The 26,066-nt window shown below is 36.1% G+C and overlaps 3 protein-coding genes across 3 annotated transcripts in view; 2 read left to right on the top strand and 1 right to left on the bottom strand.

The window, feature by feature from the left end:
• pgm5 (phosphoglucomutase 5) overlaps nucleotides 1-13,220 on the top strand; it is a 29,173-nt gene extending 15,953 nt beyond the window's left edge. Inside the window, exons 8-11 of the mRNA XM_053504794.1 lie at nucleotides 35-170; nucleotides 2,496-2,679; nucleotides 7,908-8,045; nucleotides 12,763-13,220. Of these exons, the coding sequence (XP_053360769.1) occupies nucleotides 35-170; nucleotides 2,496-2,679; nucleotides 7,908-8,045; nucleotides 12,763-12,852 (548 nt within the window). The 3' untranslated portion in view covers nucleotides 12,853-13,220. The remainder of the gene's footprint in view (nucleotides 1-34; nucleotides 171-2,495; nucleotides 2,680-7,907; nucleotides 8,046-12,762) is intronic.
• Nucleotides 13,221-15,518: 2,298 nt separating this feature from the next.
• LOC128530796 (transmembrane protein 252-like) lies at nucleotides 15,519-17,293 on the bottom strand. The gene is made up of 2 exons (XM_053504924.1): nucleotides 17,019-17,293; nucleotides 15,519-16,242 (listed from the first exon to the last, which is right to left on the bottom strand). The coding sequence occupies exons 1-2, from the start codon at nucleotides 17,291-17,293 to the stop codon at nucleotides 15,981-15,983; spliced, it is 537 nt and encodes a 178-aa protein (XP_053360899.1). The 3' UTR covers nucleotides 15,519-15,980.
• A 4,993-nt stretch (nucleotides 17,294-22,286) lies between these two features.
• smim15 (small integral membrane protein 15) lies at nucleotides 22,287-25,189 on the top strand. The gene is made up of 2 exons (XM_053503165.1): nucleotides 22,287-22,396; nucleotides 24,568-25,189. Exon 2 carries the CDS (start codon nucleotides 24,603-24,605, stop codon nucleotides 24,825-24,827), a length of 225 nt encoding a protein of 74 aa, XP_053359140.1. The 5' UTR covers nucleotides 22,287-22,396; nucleotides 24,568-24,602; the 3' UTR covers nucleotides 24,828-25,189.
• Nucleotides 25,190-26,066: the final 877 nt, after the last annotated feature.

The following is a 26,066-nucleotide window of genomic DNA, read 5'->3' as shown; positions in this document are numbered from 1 at the left end:
GTAATTCTAACACCGGGTAACTTGATTTTGACAGGTTCGGATCACATCAGGGAGAAGGATGGTCTGTGGTCAGTGCTGGTATGGCTGTCAATCATGGCTGTGCGGAAGCAGGGGGTGGAAGAAATAGTGAGGGACCACTGGGCTAAACTAGGCCGTAATTTCTACTGCAGGTAAGAACCTATTTGTGTGCATGGTGCTTTATGTATATGGTTTGTTCTTTTCCTTTTAGATACATTCAGGAAATGCAATACATTTACAGCTAAAAGATTTTAAGGTTATCCTAAAATAATGGCTTTTTGTATTTTTAATTCCCTCTGTTTCATCCTTCGTCAGAAAGGCACCAGTACAGCATGTATCTAAATGAGATAATGCCAATCCACACCCCATTACTAATGAACCAGAACATGCTACTGACAAACCACACCCTGTCAGACTTCTTGCCTGATCCAGATGTTACATCTGTATTCAGTTCTCCCAGAGGTCCTTTTGATACTATGGTAACAGCGCTAACATACACTTATTAGCTTTTAAAAACAAGCGACCTGTAAAACTTATATATATATGATTTTAACTTAAATGTCACTGAAAGAATTAAATTGCGGACACCTCCACAAATTAACATTCACATCCACACAAAAGAAGCAATGTTTGTTGTTCATGATTTTTTGCTAATGGCTAACCACTAACAGGTAACCCAACCTTTTTAAGCTTAAAAAAAAGGCATTAGATTTAACTCACATTTAAATGTATATTGCTTAACAGGTTAAAATATCAAAAATGTCCTATTTTGTTTATTTTGCATTTGAGAGAAAATTGCTAGTAAATGGGGATTAGCTATTAGCATCCAAGCTAACCTGCTTTCTCTATTTAAATACCCCGCAGTCATGCCACGCTTCCTCTCAGGTATAGAGTTTCATATTTGCCCTGGTGGTGTGGGACTTTTCTGCAGAATATTTTTTTAGTTTATACAGTGTTCTGTACAGCCTGTAGAAATCTCTAAAGGTTCATGGTGGCTTTATATAAACTTCGGCCTTGTTTACTTCTAGTTAGATTATATTTGTTAGGGTTTCTGACAATGCGTGAACGTTCCCATGCCTCTATCTCTTACATCTCTCTTTGTTCTATGTCATATGTCCTTAAAATATACCCTCAGGAGTTTCTTCACTTCTTATATGGTAATACGTCCTAGAGTCGATGTCCACATGGATTTTCATGCAAATTCATCCCTGTTTGTTTCTTTCCGGAACATGTTGGTTACCGTTGTACCTCCAGAGACGATATTCATTCACAATCGTGCATTCTGTGTGTATGTAAGTGCATGTCTCTCTCTCCCGGTGGACAACCGCGTCAGCACCAGCTGGTAATCATATCGAGCCGAGGCGAGGCGAGGCGGACATTTCAAGCAATTCTTCCATAATTTTTTTATTTAATAATATTAGTCAATATTAATAGCAAGCAAAAATACAGATTCTCTGGTACGTCCTGACCACGTGCCTTACAGCAACTTTAAAAATACCATTATTCACAGCTTTTGAATGTAGTTAAGTCACCAGCTTTAAATTTGTCCATGGTTCAAAACAATTCCTCATACAACTTTCAAGCTAACTGTAAAAATGTTTTTTCACTTAGTATTAAAAAGAGGGAATTTGGCGGTTTTATTAACAGCCATCAACAGAGCATGTCTGGCTTTTTATCTTGCTGTACATGTCTTATGCTGAACTCACAACACAAGTTTACAACAGTTAAATCTTAGGCAGAGCCCTGGACTAGAGAAAATCTTTAAATTACCACCTTTTCCTCCTGAAAACCCTTTGAGCACTACCGAAGAGTTTTTAAAACACATGCAAATGCTAATATGTTAAGAAGAAAACAGAGGTGATGTGTTTTTCCCACGTTATTTTGTATGTACACACGACAGTGACTGTCCAACATGATCCAAAAATTTTGGTCTTCTTTACATTGGTTCCTTCCATGTTTACTTTGATCAGCATAATATTTGGAAGAAAAGTACATGTAAACCAAGCTAGGCAAGCTATCACTCATTCAAATAATATATTTTTTTCTTTGACTCTGCTTTGACTCTAGGACAACCTCCGTTTAACAGAAACCTCCGTTCTCCCTGCTTGCTCTGTTCTGGCAGCGATCAGTTATTATTTAGCTTATTTTCCCCAGGAGAGTTGGCTCCAAGTGCCAAGACTCTTCATACTGCATATTCGTTCTTCTCAGTATTCCCATACAAATTTCCCACAACACCAAATAGGCAACAGCTAGTGCCCAGTTTACATACCACAGTCAAATTCATTCTCTCCACTTACTCTGATAAAATCAGATTTTCTAAATTAGGATATTATTACTGGTTTGGGTTCTGGAAAGGTTTAAAAGGTATTTTAAGCATGTGTGCACAATCTGCTTTTTTATGAGCTGACTTGTAAATTGTAAACTTGTAAACATGATTAGTAGTGCCACATTTTGGAACATTGTTGTATTCTGGTTAGGTTTGATTACGAGGGTGTTGATCCCAGAGCTGCGTTTTACCTCATGAGGGACCTGGAGAACATGATCACTGATAAAGCCTTCACCAGTCAGAAGTTTGCAGTGGGAAGCAATGTCTACAGTGTGGAGAAAACCGACAACTTTGAGTACATCGACCCTGTGGATGGCAGCGTATCACGGAACCAGGTTAGAATCAGCTCTCAGTTTTGCTCTGATTGAAATGTCCATATTTGGTCCTTTTTTTTCACTTGTATCAATGTCAAATTGGTCGTATAAAAGATGTTGTAAGAGAAGCGTGGTGCTTGTTAGACATTATTGATGTTCACAGTTGGTAAGTGTGCATGGTCTCCTGGGATCTAACCAAAATATCATGTTAACAGGGGTGTGTATTCTCATGCAATCAGCCATTCAGTTGCCAATTAGATGCAAAGTTTGTGAGATAAACACACACATTCATTACTATGATGGAATATTAGGTGTTTACTGATGCCTGGTGTAAATAGATTTTATCTTGTTTCTTTCCTTTAAACTATACTGTAGGCTTAATCTTGCTCAGGTTTAAATTTTGATTTTTTTAATGAAACAAGGTCATAAAATCTTTTGCACATGGGTACAAACAAGAGCTAACCTCATGGTGAATCTAAAGTGTGAGCATTGGGAGCAGGTGTGAGCGAGGTGTAAGAAAACAGTCCCAAACACACCTCAGTTTCAGACCACCCAGTAGAGAAAGGCTGTTGGATTGCATGTGGTTTTTGGTCTAATTTTTTTAGCGTGTTGTAATAAATTTTATTTGATTTTATTTGAAATTTTATTGAACTTTACAGGTTAAGTGTTATTTTTATTATTTTAATTGAAGTGAAAAGGATCAAAGTAGTGCAGAGAATAAATCATATTTAATAAAACTAGTTGCTTTAAAATTCTGTTTGCAATTAGATGTAAAGATATTTAAACACATATTTTCGAGTGTTTGTTTAGTCATGTGTAAAAGTTACTACCCCCCTCCCATTTTATTCTATGTCTTTTTGTGTAAACAAATAATTTTAAAAAAATCCTCCGATTGTAGCAGGCCTAAGTATTAGGCAAATACAGCCTCAGACGAATAACAACATAAACCTTTTTTTTTACCACACCATTATTTAAAAGAATTAAGCTAAAAAGAAATACAAAACATGTGGGCAATACTAAGTAGCCCCTTACTGCCAGGGTAAGTTGCAGCCAGATGCTGCTATTCATCAGCTCTTGGTTAATTAGATAAATAGACCACTATAACAGCAAACGTTTGCTGGTCTGCAGAATTCAGATGTGTGTTAACACAATGTCAAGAGGGAAAGACAGGTGTTAGAGAAGCACAGTTGCTGCACATCAATCTGAGTGTCACTGAGCATGTTAAATGTTAAATTCCATGACAGCATAATTAGAAGAAGACTGAACAAGTATGGTTTGATTGGAATTCTTGCCAAGAGGAACCTCTTCTGCTAAAAAGAACATGTAGATTAGACCATGCCTTAACGCATGGTTTCATGTTTGATGAAAACCAAACAAAGCATTTTAGCAGAAGCATCTCATCCAGTACTTGTTGTCAAGCATGGTTATGGATGGGTGATGATTTGGACTTGTTCCCACGGGACCTGAGTTACTTGCAGTCATTGAGATAACCATAATCTTCTATGTTTACCAAAATATTCAAGAGGCAAATGTGAGGCCATCTGTCCGACAGCTAAAGATTGGTCAAAACTGGGTCATCCAACAGGGTCCATGATCTGAAGTCCACCAATAAATCTACATCAGAATTTCTGAAAAATAAAAGAATCAAAGTTATAGATTGGCCTAGTCAATTTCCAGAACTCAACCCAACTGGAATGAAGTGGCAGGGCTTTAAGAGAGCTGTGAATAAGCTCAGTGTTGTAAAGAAAAATGGACCAAAACAATTTTGAGTGACTCATGAAGTCATAAAGGAAACAAATAGTTCAGGTTTTGCTACTAAAGGTGGACCTACAAGCTATTGAATCATGGGGGTACTTACTGTAGTATTGACCACATGACTGTTTTTGTTTGTTTTGTTTTTGTTTTTTCCCCAAGATGTTTTCCCAGATTTTCTCCCTAATTAATGTGCTAATTTAATGCGCGTTAAAACTAAATAACTGAGTACTTAAATAGCGGACCTAACACGTTAGATTACTCGTTACATCAAAAAAGTAATCCAAGTACTCTAGCGCGTTACACCCAACACTGCTTGTGTAGTTTATGCAACATGGAAGTGACCAATTCAAAGTTGCTCACTTCAACCATTTTGGAGAGATGATTTCATATGTACCCCAAAAATTACTTTTTCAGTGTTATATTGTCTCACTTTAAACAATTTTTTTTTTTAAGTAAGGTTCTTTAAGCATATGACCTGTAAAAAGTGTTGCTTAAATGGGTTCTGTACTGTAGTGTCTGTAACCATGTCAATTTTTAACAATTTAGCATTTTAGATGTATACGCTTTTTCAGCTTTGTGTCTTTTTATGTGTAATCTAAATTGACCAAGTTGCATCTGAATGGAACAATTAAGATTAATGGAACGGGAAAGATTATTGAAAGATTTGTAATCAAAAAAGTTACATTAAACACTACATTAAAGGGCATGAAATTGTATTTAGCAAATGCGACTCTTTTTATCTGCTAAAAATATAAATGTATATGCATATTAAGCATAATAGCATATATATAGCATATTAAGCATATAAGCATATGTAGAAGCATTAAGCATTATGCTCACATTTTATGAAAAATATATATTATATGATCCTATACAGGTTATATGATCCTGTCACTTTTTCACCTATATGAGACACTTTTTAGCACCAATACCATGTTTTGGCTATCTGGATGCATGTATGTGTGGGTGATCAATAGGCCATGCCCTCATCAAGGCCAAAGGGTGGGGAGTATATTTTTTTAATCCACGTTAATTCCTGTTTTGATCACAATCTTTAGTTGCATCCTGTATTTCAACATCCTGCTCTAATAAAGAGGTTTGAAGGTGTAATTTAACCCAATGCCAGTTCTAGTGTGCATGACACCCTGGGCTTATTTATCTTAAAAGGGGGAAATTTTGCTCTTGCATTTTACTAAAAGATTTGGAACAACACAAATAAACCATGTAACCAAGTACAGTATAAGTCAAAGGTTGGGACACACCTTATAATTCAATGGTCTTTGCTGATTATTATTTCTTTCCACATTGTAAAACAATGGTCTTTGCTGAAGGCGTCCAAAATATGCAACAAACTCATTTGAACAGCTAATGTTAAGATGTATCTGGTTCTTCTCTGTACTTGTCTGCTTGTTTTTCTGTATCTGTACTTATGCTCGGTATAGCCTTCATAACGGTGTTGTTAATTGGTGATTTCTGAGGCTGGTGAATCTACAGTAAATGAACTTCTCCTCTGCAGCAGAGGTAAGTTTTGGTTTGTTTTGACAAAAAGGTCTTCATGAGAGTCGGTTTCATCATGGTGTTTGATGTTTGCAAATGCACTTGACAATCCTGTACAAAACAATGAATTAGAAGGTGTGTCCAAACTTTTGACTACTGTAAGCTGTTAACACAGGTTAACAACCGTAAGAGTTATACCGAGCTTTTTTATTACATACATATTTTTAATACCCATTATTAATACCCATTTGATACACAGTGGGATTTAGTTATGGGCAACATGCGGGCACTGGCTTTTTGTCTTTTGGTCCTCGTGGGCATGGATGAGCCTTGGGTGCCCATCATCCTGTCACCAGTTTACTGGATATAACTGATAATCTGTGTTATTTTGTTATGTGGTGTTAGCGTTGCGCCTGATGGACATAGTTAATTTGTGCACATTTAACAGACATTATATTTTAGAACAACTACAGTATTAGCAGCTCTTTGACAGTGCAGTAAAATTAACAACGGGCGCACACAAACAAATACAGTTTCACCCTGTGTTTAAGCACACCCAGCTTACTCCTTCCATTCTGTCCTGCATGGAATGCACGGAAACCCCCAACCCCACCCCTGTGTGTCACAACTGACAGCTCTCCCGCCCACATAGTCCCCCTCGATCACTAGGTCACGCCCTCAATCCCTCACTTTGTCACCACATATACTGTAATTCAGTAAGTGTGACACTTCACCTGCACTTTAGTGCCTTTTGTAAAAGAGATATTTTTCTATGATTTTAGCAATGCATTTCTTTCTGGACAACATTGTGGAAACACACACACTCAAACACATGCACACACACACATTGGTTGTAGAGTCATCCAGCCCAAATATGCAGGCGGTGTCTCTGCACCACGCCGTGTATTATTCCAACAGACATTCATCTGTCCCCCAGAGTGTGTCAGCTGTCCTGCACTGTTACTGGGGGACGGCATAGCCACACTCAGCTGTTAGAATCTGCCACAGAGAAACGCACACACACTAGCATGACGCACAAACTGGGATAATGTGGAGCGGAAAGAGTAGGCTTTGCCGTTTCATTCCTCACTCTGTTCCAGAATCTCACACAACAAAGAATATTTACAAAAACATGCTTATTATTATTGTTATTATTATTATTATTATTATTATCTGTTCTCTTTGCAAATCAGTCTCTTCATCTTTTAGAGACCTCTAGTGGACAATCAATACAAGTGCACATTTTCCTTTATAACATGGAAGGAAAACATCCTTATTAATCACTTCTGTATAGGAGCTACATAGATTAATCTTAGAAGTACTAATTATGATCATCTTCAGTGATTATTCATACAGCCAGTTACATATACTTCAAATGCAGCAGTATGTACCATAACCATGTCTGTATCTTAATTTTAAAGATGAAAGATTATTAAATGTGCAAATATAGTCCTGAGTAATATGGTATGACATTCTTGGTATTTTTAAAGAGAAATGAAAGATATATTATATTCTTTATTCGTTCTTGCATTTGCTATTCAAACTTTATTCATCCTTATCCTAGGTCAGAGTTGCTTTGGATGCGCAACAGGAGAATACGATATGGGATCTCATGGTGCCCAGCTGGTCTATAGCTGGGCACCATGAGCACACGAGCACACACACACACACACACACACACACACACACACACACACACACACACACACACACACTGTAAATATATAAGCTACCAAAAATTTAATAATCTGAAAAGAAATTTAGCAAGGTGCATGAATAAATGTACACAGAGATGACTGAATACAGCTACAAACATTTTTTCTTTGTATGTTTTAGGGCTTTCCTTTTGAGTGAGTATTGTGTGATGTAACCCAGGCTGTAGTTTTGACCATGCAGCATTCAAACCACTGCCTTGTCTTTACCCAATATAAATCAGGAGAATATATTCATTATATTGTTGTTGTTGATGGCTGAAATGTTTGCTCTCTGACCTCCAGGGACTGAGGATCGTGTTCACAGACTCGTCCCGCATCATATTTCGGCTTAGTGGATCCGGGGCGGGTGTGGGAGCCACCGTACGCATCTATGCTGAGAGTTATGAGAAAGACCCAGAGAGACACAACAGGGAAACACAGGTAAATACCTGTCCTAGTAAAACACACACACACACTTGTCTACTTGTCCTCTTGGCAAAAAATATGTACCATTATCCTATTTAAATAACGTTTGTTATATAAAATTAGATGTGGACAGATTTTATTTGTGCTGTGATAGTGCACTTGCTCACAAAACATCTTGTGTAGCACTTCTTCTTCTTCTTCCTTATCTTTCGTCTGTTAGCGGAGTCTGTCTACCACATATTTGCTTGCCACTCCAACCTCCCGCATTTCCTCCCTTACCACATTCATAAACCTCCTTTTTAGACAATTAAAATACTGTATACAGTGTATGACTCTCAACTAAAACGCTGAAGGAAGGAAGAAGTGGAAGGAGTTTTTCCTGGCTCATTGTGGAGCATGTATATATTTTTTTTCATTTGTTTTATTTAGTTAAATGCGTTCAGCTCAAGTCACTTTCACTAGGAAAGCGATTAACCAATTTAACTATACCATCTTCACAATATCAAAAAGGGTTTGATTTGTGTTGATTTGTAATTTGAAATGTGTTTTAATGATAACAATAATAAAAAAATGGAAATACATACAAAATGTATAGTCTATTATATAAGATAGTGAGCAAATTATTGCATATCACATTTAATTGTAGGAAGAGTTAATTGTAGGTTTTTGTATCGACCACATGAGTAAGAATGATAATATATAATAATATTATATTAATATACAAAAAGATCTGAGTCCTTATTAGCCTTATAACATTGCAATGATGAATTAAAATATTTTGTATTATTTATAATGTAGGAAGTATAATTATAAACTCTAAACTATATAACTATAAATTATATTCTATATAGTGTATCTAAAAGGGGTGTTTAAGTCAAACTGGAATTTTTAATTTTGCAGAATAACAGAACACAGCTGTGAGAGAGAAACTTTCTCTATATAATCCCCAGCAACACTAAAGCCGCTATCCCAGCATTTTACTAGTGCTCGGATACCATCAAGGTAGTTTCCGGAGCCATTATAACTTCCAACAAGTTTCTATAATGTGCAGGTGGTGTTGGTGAATAATGTGCAGTTTCTACAGACAGATGTTTCTCTTCCACAAATTGGTGACAAGTTATCTGTCAGGTTTCAAGAATCAGATGTTCCACACGCCGAATGTTCACGGGAACGACTGCAGTGGGCTCTGCATCACCTCAGCCGGGATTACATACATATGGGCTTCTTTAAAATGTTTATGCCATTCAAATGTTTTACTGTGGCTAAGAGTCTCCTTATCATACCGTGCTCTAAGTCTTCAGTAAATGTTAATTGGTTTCATGCCTTCATGCATGAGAAATTTATTTCAAATCCCGGTTTGACTTGAACACCCATATATTCTTCTGTATTAGGATTTTTTTTTTCCGCCACTGGTTTTATGATACTAGATTTTATCTTATTTATCAATCACCAAAATCTATATAGCGTTTTCCCCTTGTTTGGTATGATAAGGAACAATCTGGTGATGTTACACCGTCCACCATGACTAAGAAATCAAAGGGCATCCAGACACATATAACAATATTTTGTTATTGGCGCAGCCTGGCAGCATGTTAACTACCTTTATCTCTGTTAAATTGAAGTTGCCTACGTGAGTGACAGTGATAAAAAGATATTACTGAATGGTGTTTTCCTGGCAAACTGCCAGCTGCTGTTTTGATGATTTGTAATAAGTCACAGGCTGCAGTCCATTCTGAGAATTATACCCAAGTCAAAGTTTAGGTAATTACGCAATGAAAAATGAAAATTTCCAGCACTCAAGTGAACGTAAACAAAACAACAACAACAAAAAAAGGAGTAAAAAGTAACTTTGGAAATTACATTAAAACCAAATTTTAGGACATACCGACCTAATCAACCAGGTGGAATTTTTACTAGTTTTATTTCGTATTGCTATTCATGAAGAAAATGGGGGATGTTAAGTAAATATTATCACTCAGCAAAATGTTGTACCAATTTAAATGAATTTAAAATCTTGTAATTGCAGGGGCACTACTAAAATATAATGGCAGGACAAAGTACGGTAAAATTATACTCAAGTGATAGTAAAGACTGTGTTATAACTAAGGATTTCGATTTTAAAAGCGTTATCGTATTTCTAGATTAATCTAGAACGTTTGACGCATTTCTATATCTAATTTTTATTAGCCTAATGGCTTCCTATAATCGCGGTGCGGTTACCTGGCTTTGTGTCATAATGGCACGTTTAACACAGATAATAAGCTGACTGAGGAAACATCACCAGGTGTTCCAGGTTTCATTATAAAAAGCTTGGATAAAAGTAAAGTTGTGTGCTTAAGATACCATCAAAGCAAACTATTTCAAAAGAATCTATTTAAAGTTAGATGTGGGAGTGATGGCTGAGGCAACTAAGGTTTTAGGTTATTGATTTTTAAGGATCTGGGTTCGAGCCCAGCTGTCTGTGGTTTTGCCGCACCCCATACTACCCAGCCTCTGCATGCATTGTCGGTCCAATTTGAAAGATCTTAATTTAACATTTGTTAAATGTTTATATGAGATATTAGAAAACTGCATGCATTTTTTTTCCAACATTGCACATTTGTGCAAATCTGAGTATTTTTAAAATTTAAACAAGTGACAGCACTAACTATTATTGTATGTAATGAAGGTTGAGCTATGATCAGGAGCGGGCAGTCTGATCATGGCTCCGGAAACTTTCTATCTTGATGGCATCCACTAGTGAAATGCTGGGATGAGTGCTTAAGTGTTGCAGGGGATTATAGTGAGAAGGTTTTTACTCTTATAACTGTGTTCTGTTATTCTGCTCAATCAAAAGTCCCAGTTTGACTTGAACACCTTTTTTAGATACACATATTATAAGCTCCCAAATTCCAAATTATAAAATAAGTCAAAATAATGTATCAAAATATTTTTATTTAATACATCATTATTAATATTTAATATTTACTCATGCACAAGCCTGTGTTAAGGGTTGCCTCTTATACATTACAACAGTTTACTTACTGAAGTTATATAAATAACAATACATTTCATATGTATTTACATTATTTAAAACACATTTCAATTTTCACCTAAAACCCGAACCTCTCTTGTGTTATTGTGAAGTCCGTAAAGTTTTTTTTTTTAAACGTTGGCTAATTACATTTTCGGTGAAAGTGACTTGAGCTGAAAGCATTTGACTAAATAAAACAAATAAAACATGCTCCACATTGATCCAGGAAAAGCTCCTTGCACTCACCAGTCTTTCCACTGAGAGAAAACTGGTCAAGTCTGGACTTTAAGGACATTAACAAAAACTTTGCTGCAGGAAAAATCACATGACTGGCATTTTCTCACGTCATAGAATACAGCTGTGACAATTACAAAAAAACTTATAATAAAATATTTTTTAAAGTATGATATTAATATGCACATTTATTAATGCATTCATACATAACTGCAGTATTTCGATTATATTAGAATTTGACTTGCTTTGTTGTCAAGTTACACTTGTGCAATTAACCCTGGCGTCTTATTTAGCATTAGTAAAAGTTAGCAAAACGTACCTCAAATTGCACAACATCTTCTAGAGAGGCAAAGAGTATGCCTCTGTTTACATGATTCTTTTCTGTTGGTACATTTGACTGAGCAAGGGCCAGATGTGCTTATCCTCAAATTCCACACTGCAGTCTTGTGGCTTATTCATATTCATAAACATACAGATAGCTGTAAAAAAGATTCCGGCTCATGATGAATCAGTTCCTGGCTGGATGCGGGACGTAGAGACCATTGTAATCTGAAGCGACTGAATTAAAGTTTTTTTTTTTTATATTTATTTTGATGAAAGAAGAAAATAAAAACTAGGATTCAGTTTCTAGCAACATAGTAAAAGCTTTAAAATGTTTAAACAAAAATTTAACCCACAAATCCCTCTTTTATTTAGTATATACATTTGCCACACATCACATAAATAGACTTTGTGATATGATACTTTGCTCAACCGTAATAGTTTTATTGTCAAGTTATTAATAGTTAATTAATTTTAGAGCTTCCTTCTAACATTGTGAGCGGCCAGTCTCTGACAATAAGTTATACTGATAAAAAACACTCGTTTATCAGAGAGCTTACATGACACAGCACTATTTTTGATATGATTTATTAAAACTTAGAATTGTGTATTACTATTATACACCTTAAAGAAGCTTGCATGCAGTAAATACGAATTCTGCACAGTTCAGTGTATTAATGCTTCTTTTCAATTTTAACATCTCAGAATATCACTTCATCAATTTTAGGATTATACTTTAGGAAAATCTAAAATTAAGGTCCAAAATGTAAAACCTGGCCATAGAAAGCAGCTTTTAGACATTTTACATACAATCTTCTGGCTTGCTATAACTATATTACTGATTTATACCGGTTTGTGAATGTTATTTTGTTATCAGTGCTCTAAATGATGGAAAATGTCAGTGAACTATAATATTAGATGTTACATTCAAAAAGATAGTAAGATAAAGCAAAATAATGCCATTGTATTTAAATTTACATCCAAAATTTGCTGAAAATAGACAGTCTGTCTGTACAGATGTTTCTTTTTTTAGGTTTATGTTCTATATCTCCAACACTTCAGCTATGTCTGCAGCTCTCCGACTTCTAAATGCTTCCCTCTCAGAATACTTCATATCGACAGTTCAGGTTCATTTTTATGTTCATTGTTGTTTATGTATTTTAGGTCGTCCTGGGCCCTCTGATCGCCATCGCTTTAAAGATTTCAAACGTCCACGAGCGGACAGGACGCAGAGGCCCCACTGTGATCACTTGATCTGTATGGCGAGATCCATGACCGGGGCCAAAGCATGAGACGGCCTTCATCTAGGATCCGCTCTCCATGTCTTCCTCACAGTCTTTCACAGCCTCACTATCCTGAAGTCATGACTGCCTCTTGCTAGTCTGCACATCATCTCACTATTTACACTGTGTATGTTTTTGCTGCTGTTTCACAGACTAAACAAAGGCTCTCTCACAAATTCTCTCTCGCTTCCTCTCCCTCCGTCTCTTACTCTCTTTCTCTCTCTTTCTTTCTCTCTCTCTCGCACTCTCTGTGTCTCAAATGCAAAGAGAAAGACAAGCTATTCCTTTTTATGATGTCCCTTTACACGTGTCAATCATTAAAGTGCTTCTTTCACACAGCGTTCCTGCCACAGTTGTATTCTTCATGTGTAAACCAGTGCAGTGTTTCGCTCGTTCTGATTGGTTCCAGAATTCAACTGAGGAAAGTGACCATTTTTATGGTCAGTCTTGTAAACACGTAGCACTGTTCCATCCAGACATTTACTGCTGTTATATCTTACAAAAACAAATCAGTCAGAACTACAGACATGCTTGTGGTGTGTCCTTAACGCTGGAGGTCCATCTATGAATTTAAATTAAACATATAGCTAGAGCTTTATTGGAAAAAATAGGAGTGCACCTTTAATTTCGAAGTACCAGTTTGTATGAATATCACAGAGATTATGGTGTGTAGTGTAGCATGAACATATTTTATTGCATAGTGGTGTAATCTTTAGTGTGAACGAGGCATTAAATAACTATATTGAAGAACTGCTATCTACTGAATTGATTGGTTTCATTTATTTATGGGGTAAAACTTTGGCATGTGTCAGTGCTGAACCAAAATCATTTCCATCCACTCAGCCATACAGTATGAGGGAGCAATTACACTTAACCACTCCATCAATTTTGGGAGCATATTGTAGGAAAATCCAAAATGAAGGTCCAAAATGTAAAGCCTTGCCATGGGAAGCAGCTTTTGGACATTTTACATACAATCTTATGGCTTGTTATTACTGATTTTTGTTATCTGTAGAAAGGCTACAATTATACCACTTTGTGAATGTGATTTTTTTTTTATATCAGTGCTATGAATAATGGAAAAAGCCAATGAAATATAACTTCTGATGTAGTTCAACAGTTAAAAAGATAAGAGAAAAAAAATCATAATACAGTAAAACAATGCCAATGTCATTGTAATTAATTTTACATTTAAGATTCTGCTGAAATAAACTTTCTTTCGTGTGTATTGGGATTTTGTGGATAGATTTTTTTTCATTCATTTATTTCATTTACCCTTTTCAGTCTAATTAACAATCCAACACTATTAAATATCTAGTAGGTTGCTTAAAAATGATTAAAAGACAAGAATCTGTTTATATTTTTAGCGATTTAAAAGAAATTCACATTTCAAAGGGTTTCTCGTAAACAGAAGAAGTCAAATTTTTTTCCCTCAAATACATATTTAATTCAAATACAATTGTCAGTTCATATACAGTAACTGAGCACAGATCACATCCTTACCCATTCAAAAGCTCATGAAAAAATCATTTTTTAAATGCATTGTAAAATATTATTCCATATTTTTTGTCTTTTGTTTATTTGTAAGTTTCACAAGCCAAGTCTTTTCTTGGCATAATTGTGTTTGACCTGCTGCACAATAAAACAATAATAAAAATTTAAAAGTTTATAAGTTAAATCATATAGGTTTGCATAAAAGTGCTTTCAAATCTTTCTGATATGAAATGTATTCTTAGCATTTTATATCCTGAATTAAAACTTACAAACATAAGAAATAATGATAGTTTCGCATGTATCACCTTGTTTGTTTTTCTTTAAAATTTTATAGACATGCTAGTATAGTAGCGAGCAAAAAATATGTAAACCTTTTGGAATTTAATGGTTTTCTGCATTAGTTTTTTATAAAATCTGATCTGATCTTTGTCTAAGTCAAAAGTATCAACAAATATAATGTGCATGAGTTAATGTACTGTACCTGGCGTCTTTTTGAGAAAATAAGTTTGGAGGTGTGGACTACAGCTACTGGACTGATAAAAAATACTCAAACTTTTTAATTTGCTCCGCACGAGAAGAATATGCTTATGTGAGGCATGCCTTGCCAAAAAGAGCTTTTAGAGAATCTATGATCAAGAATTGTTGATTTACATAAAGCTGGAAAGGGTTTCAATGTGACTTTAAAGTCTTTAGAAATGTACAGTATCAGTCTACAGTTCAATAATCTACAAATTAAGACACTTTTGGGACTGTAGCTGACACTGCATATAATCATTGAAACATCATCCCAATCGTAACGTATGGTGCAGAATGATTTGGACCTATTTTACGGCAGTATATACTGCAATCACATACTGCAAGGGCCTGACCAGCTTGCAATCATAGAAGGCAATTCCCAAACATATCAAAATCAGAAAACCATGAAATTCCAAAAGGTTCACATACTTTTTCTTGCCACTGTATATAAAAAAGTTATATAATATACCCAACACTTCTCAGTGTGCTTCTCCTAATGAACACAATGTTATGCTTGTTACTAATGATTAATTTCTAGTACACATAAATAAGTGTTTTTTTCTGTATGTTTTGCATATAGACAATAGGACAATAAGTTCAACATTATTGTTTATTAATGCAAGCATAAAAATACAACAGGCATATTTGCATTTTGACCTATCAACACTAAAGAGACCTTAGCAGTATTAGAAATTAAAATAACGATCCAGAGGCAGAGCTCCGAGAGAACAACAGATATTCTATGCAGTCTGAGTATGCATGCACACTTTTATGTGCATGTGTGATTTTGAATAACTTTTGACCAGTTCTGTCTACAAAACCTTTTTTAACACTTTTGTAGATTACATACATTAATCACATTCTGTTCTTAGAGAATATAAAGACTAGACTAGACTTTTTGCCAGATTAGTTTATCCTCTATTTCAAATGTTTTTGGAGATACTCTTCAGTCCTAATCCAAGTTTAGAGCAAGGCTCACAGTATAATTACTCCCAGTGATACTAAAGTCAGTGGAAAATACCCAGCCTTCTCATCCATTTAGGTCCTTGAAGAATATTGAAACTTTCAGATCTGTAATACAGCAATTGTTCAGAGCGGCTCTACAGAACTGTGCATACCTAATTGGACAGCTTGTGAATCAGGCTGGCTTTGAAGCACTGCTTGTTGATATGTAGGAGGTTCTTCATGACTGAAGTCCTCAATGGAGGTCCCGTTGCAGGTCTGCGAGTAAACTGGAGGAGCTGGGCCTGCCCATCGCATGTCTGTAGGAATGGAGGTGATGGTGGGGACATCCTCGATAGCAATATTTCTGCTTTGAGATTCCTCATATGATGGTGGATACATGTCACACCTGATAAGGAAAAAGCAAAATTTATACACTGTTATTCACTCACTCATCGTCTATACCACTTTATCCTGTATTCAGGGTCGCGGGGGTCCTAGAGCCTAACCCAGGAGTGATAGGGCATGTGGCGGGGTACACTCTGGACAGGGTACAAATCCATCACAGGGTACACACACTCATTTACACACTACAGAAAATTTGGGAACACCAATTAGCCTACTCTGCAAGTCTTTGGACTATGGGAGGAAACCGGAGTACCCAGAGAAAACCAAGCACAGGAAGAACAGGCAAACTCGGACAGGAATCGAGCCTGGACCCTGACGCTGTGCCGCCCACTGTTAGTCAGTGGTTGGATTTAATTTTTCTAGATTTGAAAAAAGTAAAGTCTCTGCTAAAATATAAGCATAATTTTACTTTACACTGATCACCCTATTGTTGTCAATTATATACCAGTAAACTTGTGACTGGATTATGGGCCAGTTTCATTTATCTCAATGTCGACCAAAGGCCAACTGGTATCGTCCAATCCTGCAGAAATTCCAAAGTAGTACAAATTGTTTAAAGGCCCCAAAACCCTCACTCTTTGGCACAATGGGTTCAGCAAGCAAAGAGCCCAAGTTTCCCAACTTTTCTTAACCTGACCTCCAAACTCCCTACATACCAGTTTGATCAAGCATATCTACGTATGGTAGCAATAGTTACACTGACAATGTTGAGTTAATGCCTTTGTTTTTATCATGTATCATGCAGTGATCCTAGATCCGAATCTTTAAAAAGCCTACCTGTCCACCGTAAAAATCTGGAAATCCGCATCTCTACACCTCCTCACTGAATATTTCAGCAGCACGTTCTTCATTCCGTGCCCGAGAGACCACAGCACGCCAATGGCAACCAGGATGAAGCCCAGGATGATAAAGAGGTAGGTGATAACCTCTCTAAAAATCTGCAGTTGTTGACTTTGGATAGACTTCATGTAAGCCCCTGCGCAAATAAGGCTCAAGCCAATAGCGGGCAAAATCAGTCGTGCTGCAGATAACAAGTGTTTCCTCGTATTCATGGTATCACTTTAGCTGCGACAGAGCATCCAAAAGCAACTCCGTTCTCAGTTTGCAATACGCTGCATGATGTTTTATTATGAATGGACTGAAGTTTGACCTGCCTGACGTGTTTGTATGGGAAAAAGTGAATTAGTGCATTAAGCAACAAAAGGCCACAGTAAAACTAGTCTAGTAGTCTTGATGCGATAAGGCTTGTGTAAAAGTTTGTGATATGACTTGTGTAAAAAATAAGGGCGGGGCAAAATGGTTCTGTGAATTTTGATCAATGTTATTTCATTCATATTTCCCTGGGTGTGACACACCAGAATTAAATAAAAATAGGGATTTCTTATTTTTGTTTGTCTTTGTTTGTTCTACTTTTTCCAAACGTAACCTTATATATCATGTTCATATTGTCCACCAATGTTTAAAAAGAATAAAAAAGAATGAGAATAAGCTTTTCAAACAGTGAAGTATTTTAGTACTATATTTCAATGTCAATTTACTTACTACTTTAATCATGTTTAAATAGAAATGTGAGATTCATACCAGTGTCACCACTTTAAGCTTATATGTTATAAAACATATACACAGTGATGCACACACTAATTTTAAGATGTAAAGCCCTGCAAAGCTTGTCTGTGTCCAAGCAGGAAACAGGGCGTTTTCTCCAGACTAAACAAAATTGCGAAACGTTAATAGGCGCTAGAGTTTTGAATGGGACAGCAATTCTCTGAATTGACATGGCTATTAGTTTGTGAATAATTTATGAGTTGGATTACAGTTCCTATGTCATTCATTTGACACTTTACATTGAAATTAATGATTTGGATGGTTTTGAAATTTTATTGTATACAAGTGGAGTTTATGATAAGCTTTATAACTCATATTAAGATATGAGGCAATTGTCTGGCCCTTTGCTTTATCTTTAGGAGCAAAACTACAGAGCCAAACTAAATGTGTGCAAAAGTATTACTGAAACACATAACCAGCACAAACATGGTACTTTCTTAGTGATAATTATGGGAAAATGTGATTTCGCCAAAACACCGTAAAAGATCTGTTAGGGAATCACATATGAGATACAGATGCATTACAGTAGGTCAGGAAATCAATATTATGTCATCCTTTTCCAAAAGATTCTCTTATCTTGGAAATGTATTATATCTGCTATATACTGTATGTTATATCTGCTTAAAATCATAAAATTATACCTTACCTGGGTTGAATGTTTCTCATCTTTAGCATAAAACTTATATCCTAATGTTTTTGAGAGCACTGGAGCTATCCTAACCTCGTCCCAAAACCCACCATTTTCGAGTTATGAGGATCTGTTTGGTACCTGTGCAAACTTTGCCCCCTTACTTCTAGCTTGCTCTTTTTTTTCTGGTCCATTTAGAAAACTCTCCTTGTATAGTAAAAGTAATGTTTCTTAAAACTAAATCACCTTTTCAAAAATGGCCCCAGAATAATTGGAAAAACCTCACTCCATAGATTATAATGGGGTTTGTAGAGTGGACACACACTGAAAAAAAGTATTTGGACTATGTTGAAAAAAATGCCATCAGGCAGTTAATTTTATAAATCTTACAAGTATAAAGTCTCCTTTTCCAAACAATCCAGGAGTAAAAGCTCTAGCATTTACAGGTTCTCTGCTATAAATAAAAGAAGTTGGCTTTAAAGTGAAAGCTGGAGCGCAAGCCACACCCATCCCCTTGACTCACACACAAACACACACACCCTCACACACTCCCTGATATCACAAGCAGTATAGAGACTGCCACTAATGCCATCATTATTACTGCCACTGGCATACTTCTGCTGCTAAAACTGTTGTATAATTTTTGCTTCCTATAAGAGACTGCTATGAGTACAAACCCCAGGAGGTTATCAGTTTAGGAAAAATCAAACCAGTCCATTTGACCTCAACAACCATGCCATGGTCTGGAACTGAATTATACTGCTACCAAATGATTGGCTTATTGCATAACTGCATACTCTCTAGCACCAGCTACAGGCAAGAGTTACTTCTAATGCTTCCAAGAGACACTCTCCCTGTTAGTGTGGCAGAGCCTTCTCCGAATAATTTACCGGAGTCATCATTATTATTTTTTAAATCCTTTATATTGATTAATTAATTTTAAAAACATTCTTTTAATGGGGGTCGGGGGTGGTATAGATGCTACTATTTGTCTTAATCCTTTACCACACCACATCTTCCAGTTAGTTATTCGCTAGTGTAAGTAAGTATAGTAAGGCGTTTAAACCTGTAAAATAGTTGTAAAAGTTGTATGTAGCATGTATGAATTAATAGAAATAAATAGCTTTATGTCTATTTTATTATTAGTTATTTTTACAGTAAAATAATGTGAGTGACCAGAATTGCTCTGACTTTTTTTTCTTTTCTTTTCCTTTTTTATTTGAGAACATCAGGACATTACACTATTCATAATAAATACCACGCTAAACCATTTCACCTTGTAGACTGGTTATATACAGTAAGTCCCTGACTTACTGAAGCCGAGTTATGAATTTCCGCAGATACGAACGGACCACGTTTCTACGAACATCCGTAGGTGCAAATAAATCGTGAAAGTAGCTTATGTGTATTGTGCAAAAATAAACACTGCAGAGCACCAGATACCAGTATTTACAATAATATACAATATTTTCAGTGTGTAAGTGAATGTATAACAAAAATTTCTATCCGATGTAGACTTTTCTACATGTTAAACATCAGCCTGTGTTTGTGCCCGTGTGTGTGTGTGTGTGTGTGTGCGCGCGTCCTCGTGTGTGTGTGTGAAAGTCGTCCTACATAATAACCCCCCTCCTCCTCCTCCTCTTTTCTCTCTGCTTCACACACAGCCTGATTCTTTTGTTAATGTGCAGGTTCAAACGTTTTATTTTTACTTTATATTTTCTATTTACCTTTTTATATGAATATTTCTGGGCTGTGGAACAAATCAGCAGAGATTCCATTATTTCTCATGGGGAAATTTGCTCTGAGACAAAATGGCATCCGGGATTCACCTCGCGGTTTAAAGGCGCAGAGACATTTCACTGTGAGATTCGTTTCCTTAGATGCAATTATGGTTTTTGTACGGTTTTCTTTTGTTGGTAAAGGGGACAAATTTAGTTAAGTGGATTGTTATGCTCTATATCAGTGTTTTTCAACCACTGTACCGCGGTACACTAGTGTGCCGTGAGAGATTGTCAGGTGTGCCATGCGAAATTATTCAACTTCACCTAATTGGTCTAAAACATTTTTTGAAAACTAATAAATCTGCGAAAAATATGCCATTGTCGAGTGTCTGCGCTGTCTACACCGGCAGAGTAATCATGTCATACTCTTCCATATCAGTAGGTGGCAGCAAACAAAGCTATTTTGACATTGCTCCAATTTTCCACGACGTACCTGTGTGAACTGAGCTTCTCAACTCTGACTGGTATAAAAATTAAAAACAGAGAGACTAAAGTCCTATTCGGACGGGACTAGTTTTTTCAAACGGTGTTTATGTTAGAATTTTTTTCAGGCGACGTCTGTCATTTCATGTATGCATTCGGTCTGGACTAACATCTCCGTGTTTATTACGGAGGTAGGAGTGTCTATGTTTTACATGTGGGCGTTGCACAAGACCACATGTCCAGGATGCGTGGATTCTACATCCATTATTGGTGCGCAAACTTGAATACCGGCGCGCTAGAGATAGTATGGTAGTTCACGTTGCCCAAAACACAAAAGAAAACGTGTTTTGGAAAAAAAAAACATTTTAGGCAATCACAGACATTCGCATTCGGACGGGATTAGATTTCTCAGATTTCTCTTTTTTACAGAATTTTTACAGAGGTTGTGTGAGAGAAAGACAGACATGGCAGATTCGGACCGGATTAAAATCACAAAGTACGTCTGTGAAACAGAAATTTCTCTAACGACCACCTGTTAAACTAGTCCCGTCCGAATAGGGCTTAAGAGCTGTTGAGAAAGAGCTTTGTGTGTGTCTTTCTTCAAGTTCTGCCAGGATATCAGCTTTGTGTTCATCCAAACAGGCCCAGGTTTCACACTGAGTAGGTAGAAATATGAAAGATAAAAAAAAATACTGCCTGAAAAATACTTTTCATTGTGTTTATTTGATTCTTATTCAAGACACTTTGATAAGAATGACTGTAAATTGTTAATTGCACTTTTGATTTTAAAGAAAAAGAAATATGAAATCATAAAATACTTTTTCTTTGTGTTTATTTGATTCCTGTTCAAGACACTTTGATAAGAATGGCGGTATATTGTTAATATAGACTACAGAGTTTCATTTTTTTTTTTACAGTCTTGATTGTTGGTGTGCCTTGTGATTTTTTTTTTTTTTTTCAATAAAAAATGTACCTTGGCTCAAGAAAAGGTTGAAAAACACTGCTATATATTGTGTATTCTTGCCCAAGGCGAATAAGACACACTTAAGAACAAATCCGACTTACGAATGGAACTCGTTCGTTCCATTTTTTAGCAACCCTAAAAAACTCCACATTTGTTTACCAATAAAGTATATACATTTAGCAGATGCTCTTATCCAGAGCAACTTACATTTTATCTCATTACACATCTGAGCAATTGAGGGTTAAGGGCCTTGCTCAAGGGCCCAACAGCAGCAACTTGGTGGTTGTGGGGTTTGAACCTGGGATCTTCTGAACCGTAGGCCAATGCCTTAACCACTGAGCTACGCCTAGCATAAATTGGTTTGTTTTAGATAGCAATTTAGTTTAGATAGTTCAGTTTAATTGAGGATGGGAATATACAGAAACACAAATTTTACATGTAATTGAACTCCACCCAGGCTACTATTATAGATTATAAATTAAGAGGCTAGATCTGTATTGAAAACTATATAAGATTTCAAATAAAATAAAATGACTTATTTGCCATTATATTTTTAATACTTTACAAAACAGCAAAAATACCAAAAATAATAGACCCCGGTATGTTATCAAAACTGCTTTATCCTGCTGTTTAGTGGTTAGGCTGTAGATGGCAGTCAAGATGCTGTGATTAACCTGAAGACGACAAAGAAGACATCAAAACATCACTTCCGCGTTCATTGAAACTAGTGACAAGCCGTTATTTCTCTTCTCGGGTGAGTTAATGTCGTTTTTCAAATACGCTCTTATTATATATTGCATTTTAATGTCAGTTTGTAAATATAAATACAGTGAAGTCAGGAATGCGCTGTAACCTTGCACGCACGGTTTTTTTTAAACATGCGCTAACTTGATTAGCCTCATAGCTAACGGTAGCTAGCTGACGATAGAGTTTAACCAGTGCGGGGACAGTAAGCGATATAGTTCAGTAAATTACTGTCTTAATAGATAAATGTTTTCATGGCCCATTGAGCGAGGTTGTGTGCTAACTACTGATGAGAGAGAGATTTTTCTGTAACAGTGTAGTGACTTCATGCATATCGAAAAGATCTACAGAGTCTATATTAACTTGGAGGGAAAATAATATCAAGTTTTATCACTTAAAGGTGCATGCCATATACATTTTGACTAAATATATAGTGATATTAAAAGACAAGTAGACTGACCGTGTGTAGAAATACAATAGGCTAATATACCAATTTAACCCGCCCCCAACACCCCATGAAAATACCTTAAAAATGAGCATTTTATCTTTATTTGTAAAGGTATCTATAAAAATAGAACTGATTCATCAATGTCTGTTGTGTACAAGGGACCCATAACTTCCTTATTTTAAGAGATCATGCCCTGCCATTTTTAGGAACTAAAGTCTGTGATGTCCTCCTATAAAAAAATACTGTTATATCACTCTTATCTTTGGGTGATTAATGAAGTAATTATTAGAAGTATTCTGAATGTTCTAAAAGTTGTCTAACAGTGCATGACATTTTTACCACTACAGTACCAATCAACAGTTTAAACACATCTTGTAATTTAATGTGTTTTGTTGAGTGATTTATTTTCTACTTTCTAGAACAATACTGGAGATAAAAACTATGACACAAAGTAAATAACTAACACATACAGTATGATTTTATGTAATTAAGTAATAACAAAAACAGTTGCTATTTTAAAACGTGAAGGTTAGCAGTTCTAAAATAGCTCTTGCAAGAACAGTATTGTCAAATGTATATTGCAAAACCCATAGAGCACCATGATGAAACTGGCTCTCATAAAGACCATCCAGGAAAGCAAGACCAAAAATGATCTCTGTTCATTTAGAGTTACCAGCCTTAGAAATCAGCAAATAACAGGCAGAATTTGAAGACTTTACAGAGCATAAGTAGCAGACACATCTAAATATTAACTGTTCAAACGAGAATATTGAATATTTTGGACACCTTGAGTGTTGTTTCACAAAGTTAAAAAAAATTAAAATCAAAAACGATCATGGAGTTAGAAGGTGTGTCTAATTTTTTGACTGGTACAGGAACATCTATGTTTATCTCTTTGAACAATGCATCTAAAATGACGCAAAGTTTACCTTGAAATTGTTTGCTGTGCCAGATATTTTCCAAGATTTTTTTGCCGGAATAACTAAAACTTCAAAATCGAAAACTGTTTTTACAGTACTGTTTTTACAATAACGGTTTTATTTTTTTTTTCTGTCTGATGAGTTTGGCGATGTGTTTTTTGGAATAAAATGCAACTGACTTGTACTTATAGCAAAAGATGTGTACCACATTATCAGTTTGTATCGGTTTGTGAAACCACCTGGAGATATTGTGTGAGAGTGATGTGTGTTTTTGTCACGTACTAAAAACATGACTAAAATGAAAAAAACATTATACATTACATTTTTATTGTACCTCAGTGTTAATAAACAATATTTTTTGAATAAAATATAGTTTTAGCAGTGGCAGTATTCCTGACCAAAATTTCTAAATTGTGTGTTTAGCAGAGTGAACAATCAGTGTTTGGGGGAAAAAATGTTTTACTTCATGCTGATTCTTTTATGTAAAAATTTTTTGAAGTAGTCCAGAGAGAAATCAAAAACAGGACAGTGCTTTATAATAAATGACAATAATGGTTTAAGTGATTTCCAGGTGATTTGCATGTTTTTTTTATAAAGTCAGTTCCAGTAGTTGATGCTTTGTGGGAATTAATTGACAATAAATATTAAATATCTAACTTGTAAATGACTAAGGCTTTACTGTATAATTTACGTTACAGCTTATGTTAAACAAACCAATGAAGAAGTTAACATCTGACCATAATGTCAGCCACTCTTAACATTCCTGTAGAGATTGTATAACTAAAGCTTGTTTGCTTGTTTTTCTCCTCTTAGAGAATTGTGCGTCTTTGCTGAGCGCTTTTCAGAAGATGGTTGACGTTAAAGCCTGGGCGGAGTATGTGGTGGAGTGGGCCGCCAAAGATCCCTACGGCTTCCTCACCACCATCATCCTGGCCTTGACCCCACTTTTCATCGCCAGCGCTCTACTTTCCTGGAAACTCGCGAAGATGATCGAGGCCAGGGATCGTGAGCAGAAAAGAAAACAGAAGCGACAGGAAAACATAGCGAAAGCTAAGAGAGCCAAAAAGGACTGAACTGAAACAGCCAAGGGATTCGCAGGGATCACTGCAAATTTTCCTGTATGTAAAAACAAAAAATAAAATAAATAAGCCCCATTCTTAGCTGTGCAGAACCTAGAGCAGGTCCTGCAGGGGCTGTGGGTGAAATGGGGCTTTGGGACAGCCTTATCGCTCGCTACGAGAGTGCACGTCAAGTGGGCTGATTATCTCTTTTGCAGAACTGCAGTGTTATTTTTGTTGTCTTTCGGGGGGAAGTTCACTGCTGTAAGATAACAGCACTCGCCATTCCAATATTTTTTAATGCTAACCTTTTCCAACACCAATCCACTAAAGTTTTTATTGTTATTAAAAAAGCTTAACAGCCTGCCCTGTCTTAAGGTTTGTGTGGTCAACGTGGCTCTTCTTTACACATTGTGAGAGACCTGATACTGTACTGAGTGTGTGAAAATTCAGTATGGCCATCAGCAATTTAGGCAAAATACACAATTGCATTTTTTAAAATTATTTAATACTGTATAAGTGCAAATGCATACGACGTATGGAAAGTGTTAAATGAGACCTCCACTTTGAACGCATTAAATACGTGGGGTATTCAAGTGAAACCAGGATTTGTGATGAAATTTGTAATAAATGAAAGCAGAATTTTTTTTTTTTACTTCAAGCTCATTCTATACAGTGAATAGACTCTTAAAACATTCAGCAAGTGAAACACCCAAGTCTTGAAAGTTGACAGACAACTTTTTTGGGACATTAAATAAGTTCTTGGGAGGCATTTCAGATGTGAAGCCAGCAGTCCAATCATAATTTTATGTTCAATTCTTTGTGAAATGTTTAGTGGCTGCTTGGCGCTGTAGTATTGTTCTTTCCATATAAAGTTATGTATATACAACACAGATGTGCCCAGAGATAAGCACATGATCTATAAGGTGCCAAACATGATGCCAAAATGAAGATGAGGAGGTGAGAGACCTGGATAGTGTTTTCTAAACAATTCCCTTCTGCACTTGACTGGGGGGGTCAAATAGCACTGTGGGTATTTTAGGAGACTGGTAACCATAGTAAAAACAGACTACAACAGCTGATGTAGCTCAGTGGACTACGTTTAAAAAGATCCTAGGTTAAAATCCCACAATCACCAAGTGGATCAGACGAGGTTTGCTAGCTCTTACACACACGAAAGTGACCCGAGCAAAATACGTCCGCATTTTTACTCAAAGAAAACTGAGTCAACTTTGTGCATAGACGATGCAACTT

Source organism: Clarias gariepinus, chromosome 9 (genome assembly GCF_024256425.1).
Source record: "Clarias gariepinus isolate MV-2021 ecotype Netherlands chromosome 9, CGAR_prim_01v2, whole genome shotgun sequence".
Lineage (NCBI taxonomy): Eukaryota > Metazoa > Chordata > Actinopteri > Siluriformes > Clariidae > Clarias > Clarias gariepinus.
Note: the sequence above shows the minus strand (reverse complement) of the source record. Positions and strands in the feature narration are given on the sequence as shown.

Excerpts from the sequence above, each read along its gene's own strand:
- LOC128530796 (XM_053504924.1), bottom strand. The coding sequence starts at position 17,293 with ATGAATACGAGGAAACACTTGTTATCTGCAGCACGACTGATTTTGCCC. Across the intron at positions 16,243-17,018 it reads CAGATTTTTACGGTGGACAG|GTGTGACATGTATCCACCAT; the intron begins GTAGGCTTTTTA and ends TTTCCTTATCAG.
- smim15 (XM_053503165.1), top strand. The coding sequence starts at position 24,603 with ATGGTTGACGTTAAAGCCTGGGCGGAGTATGTGGTGGAGTGGGCCGCC.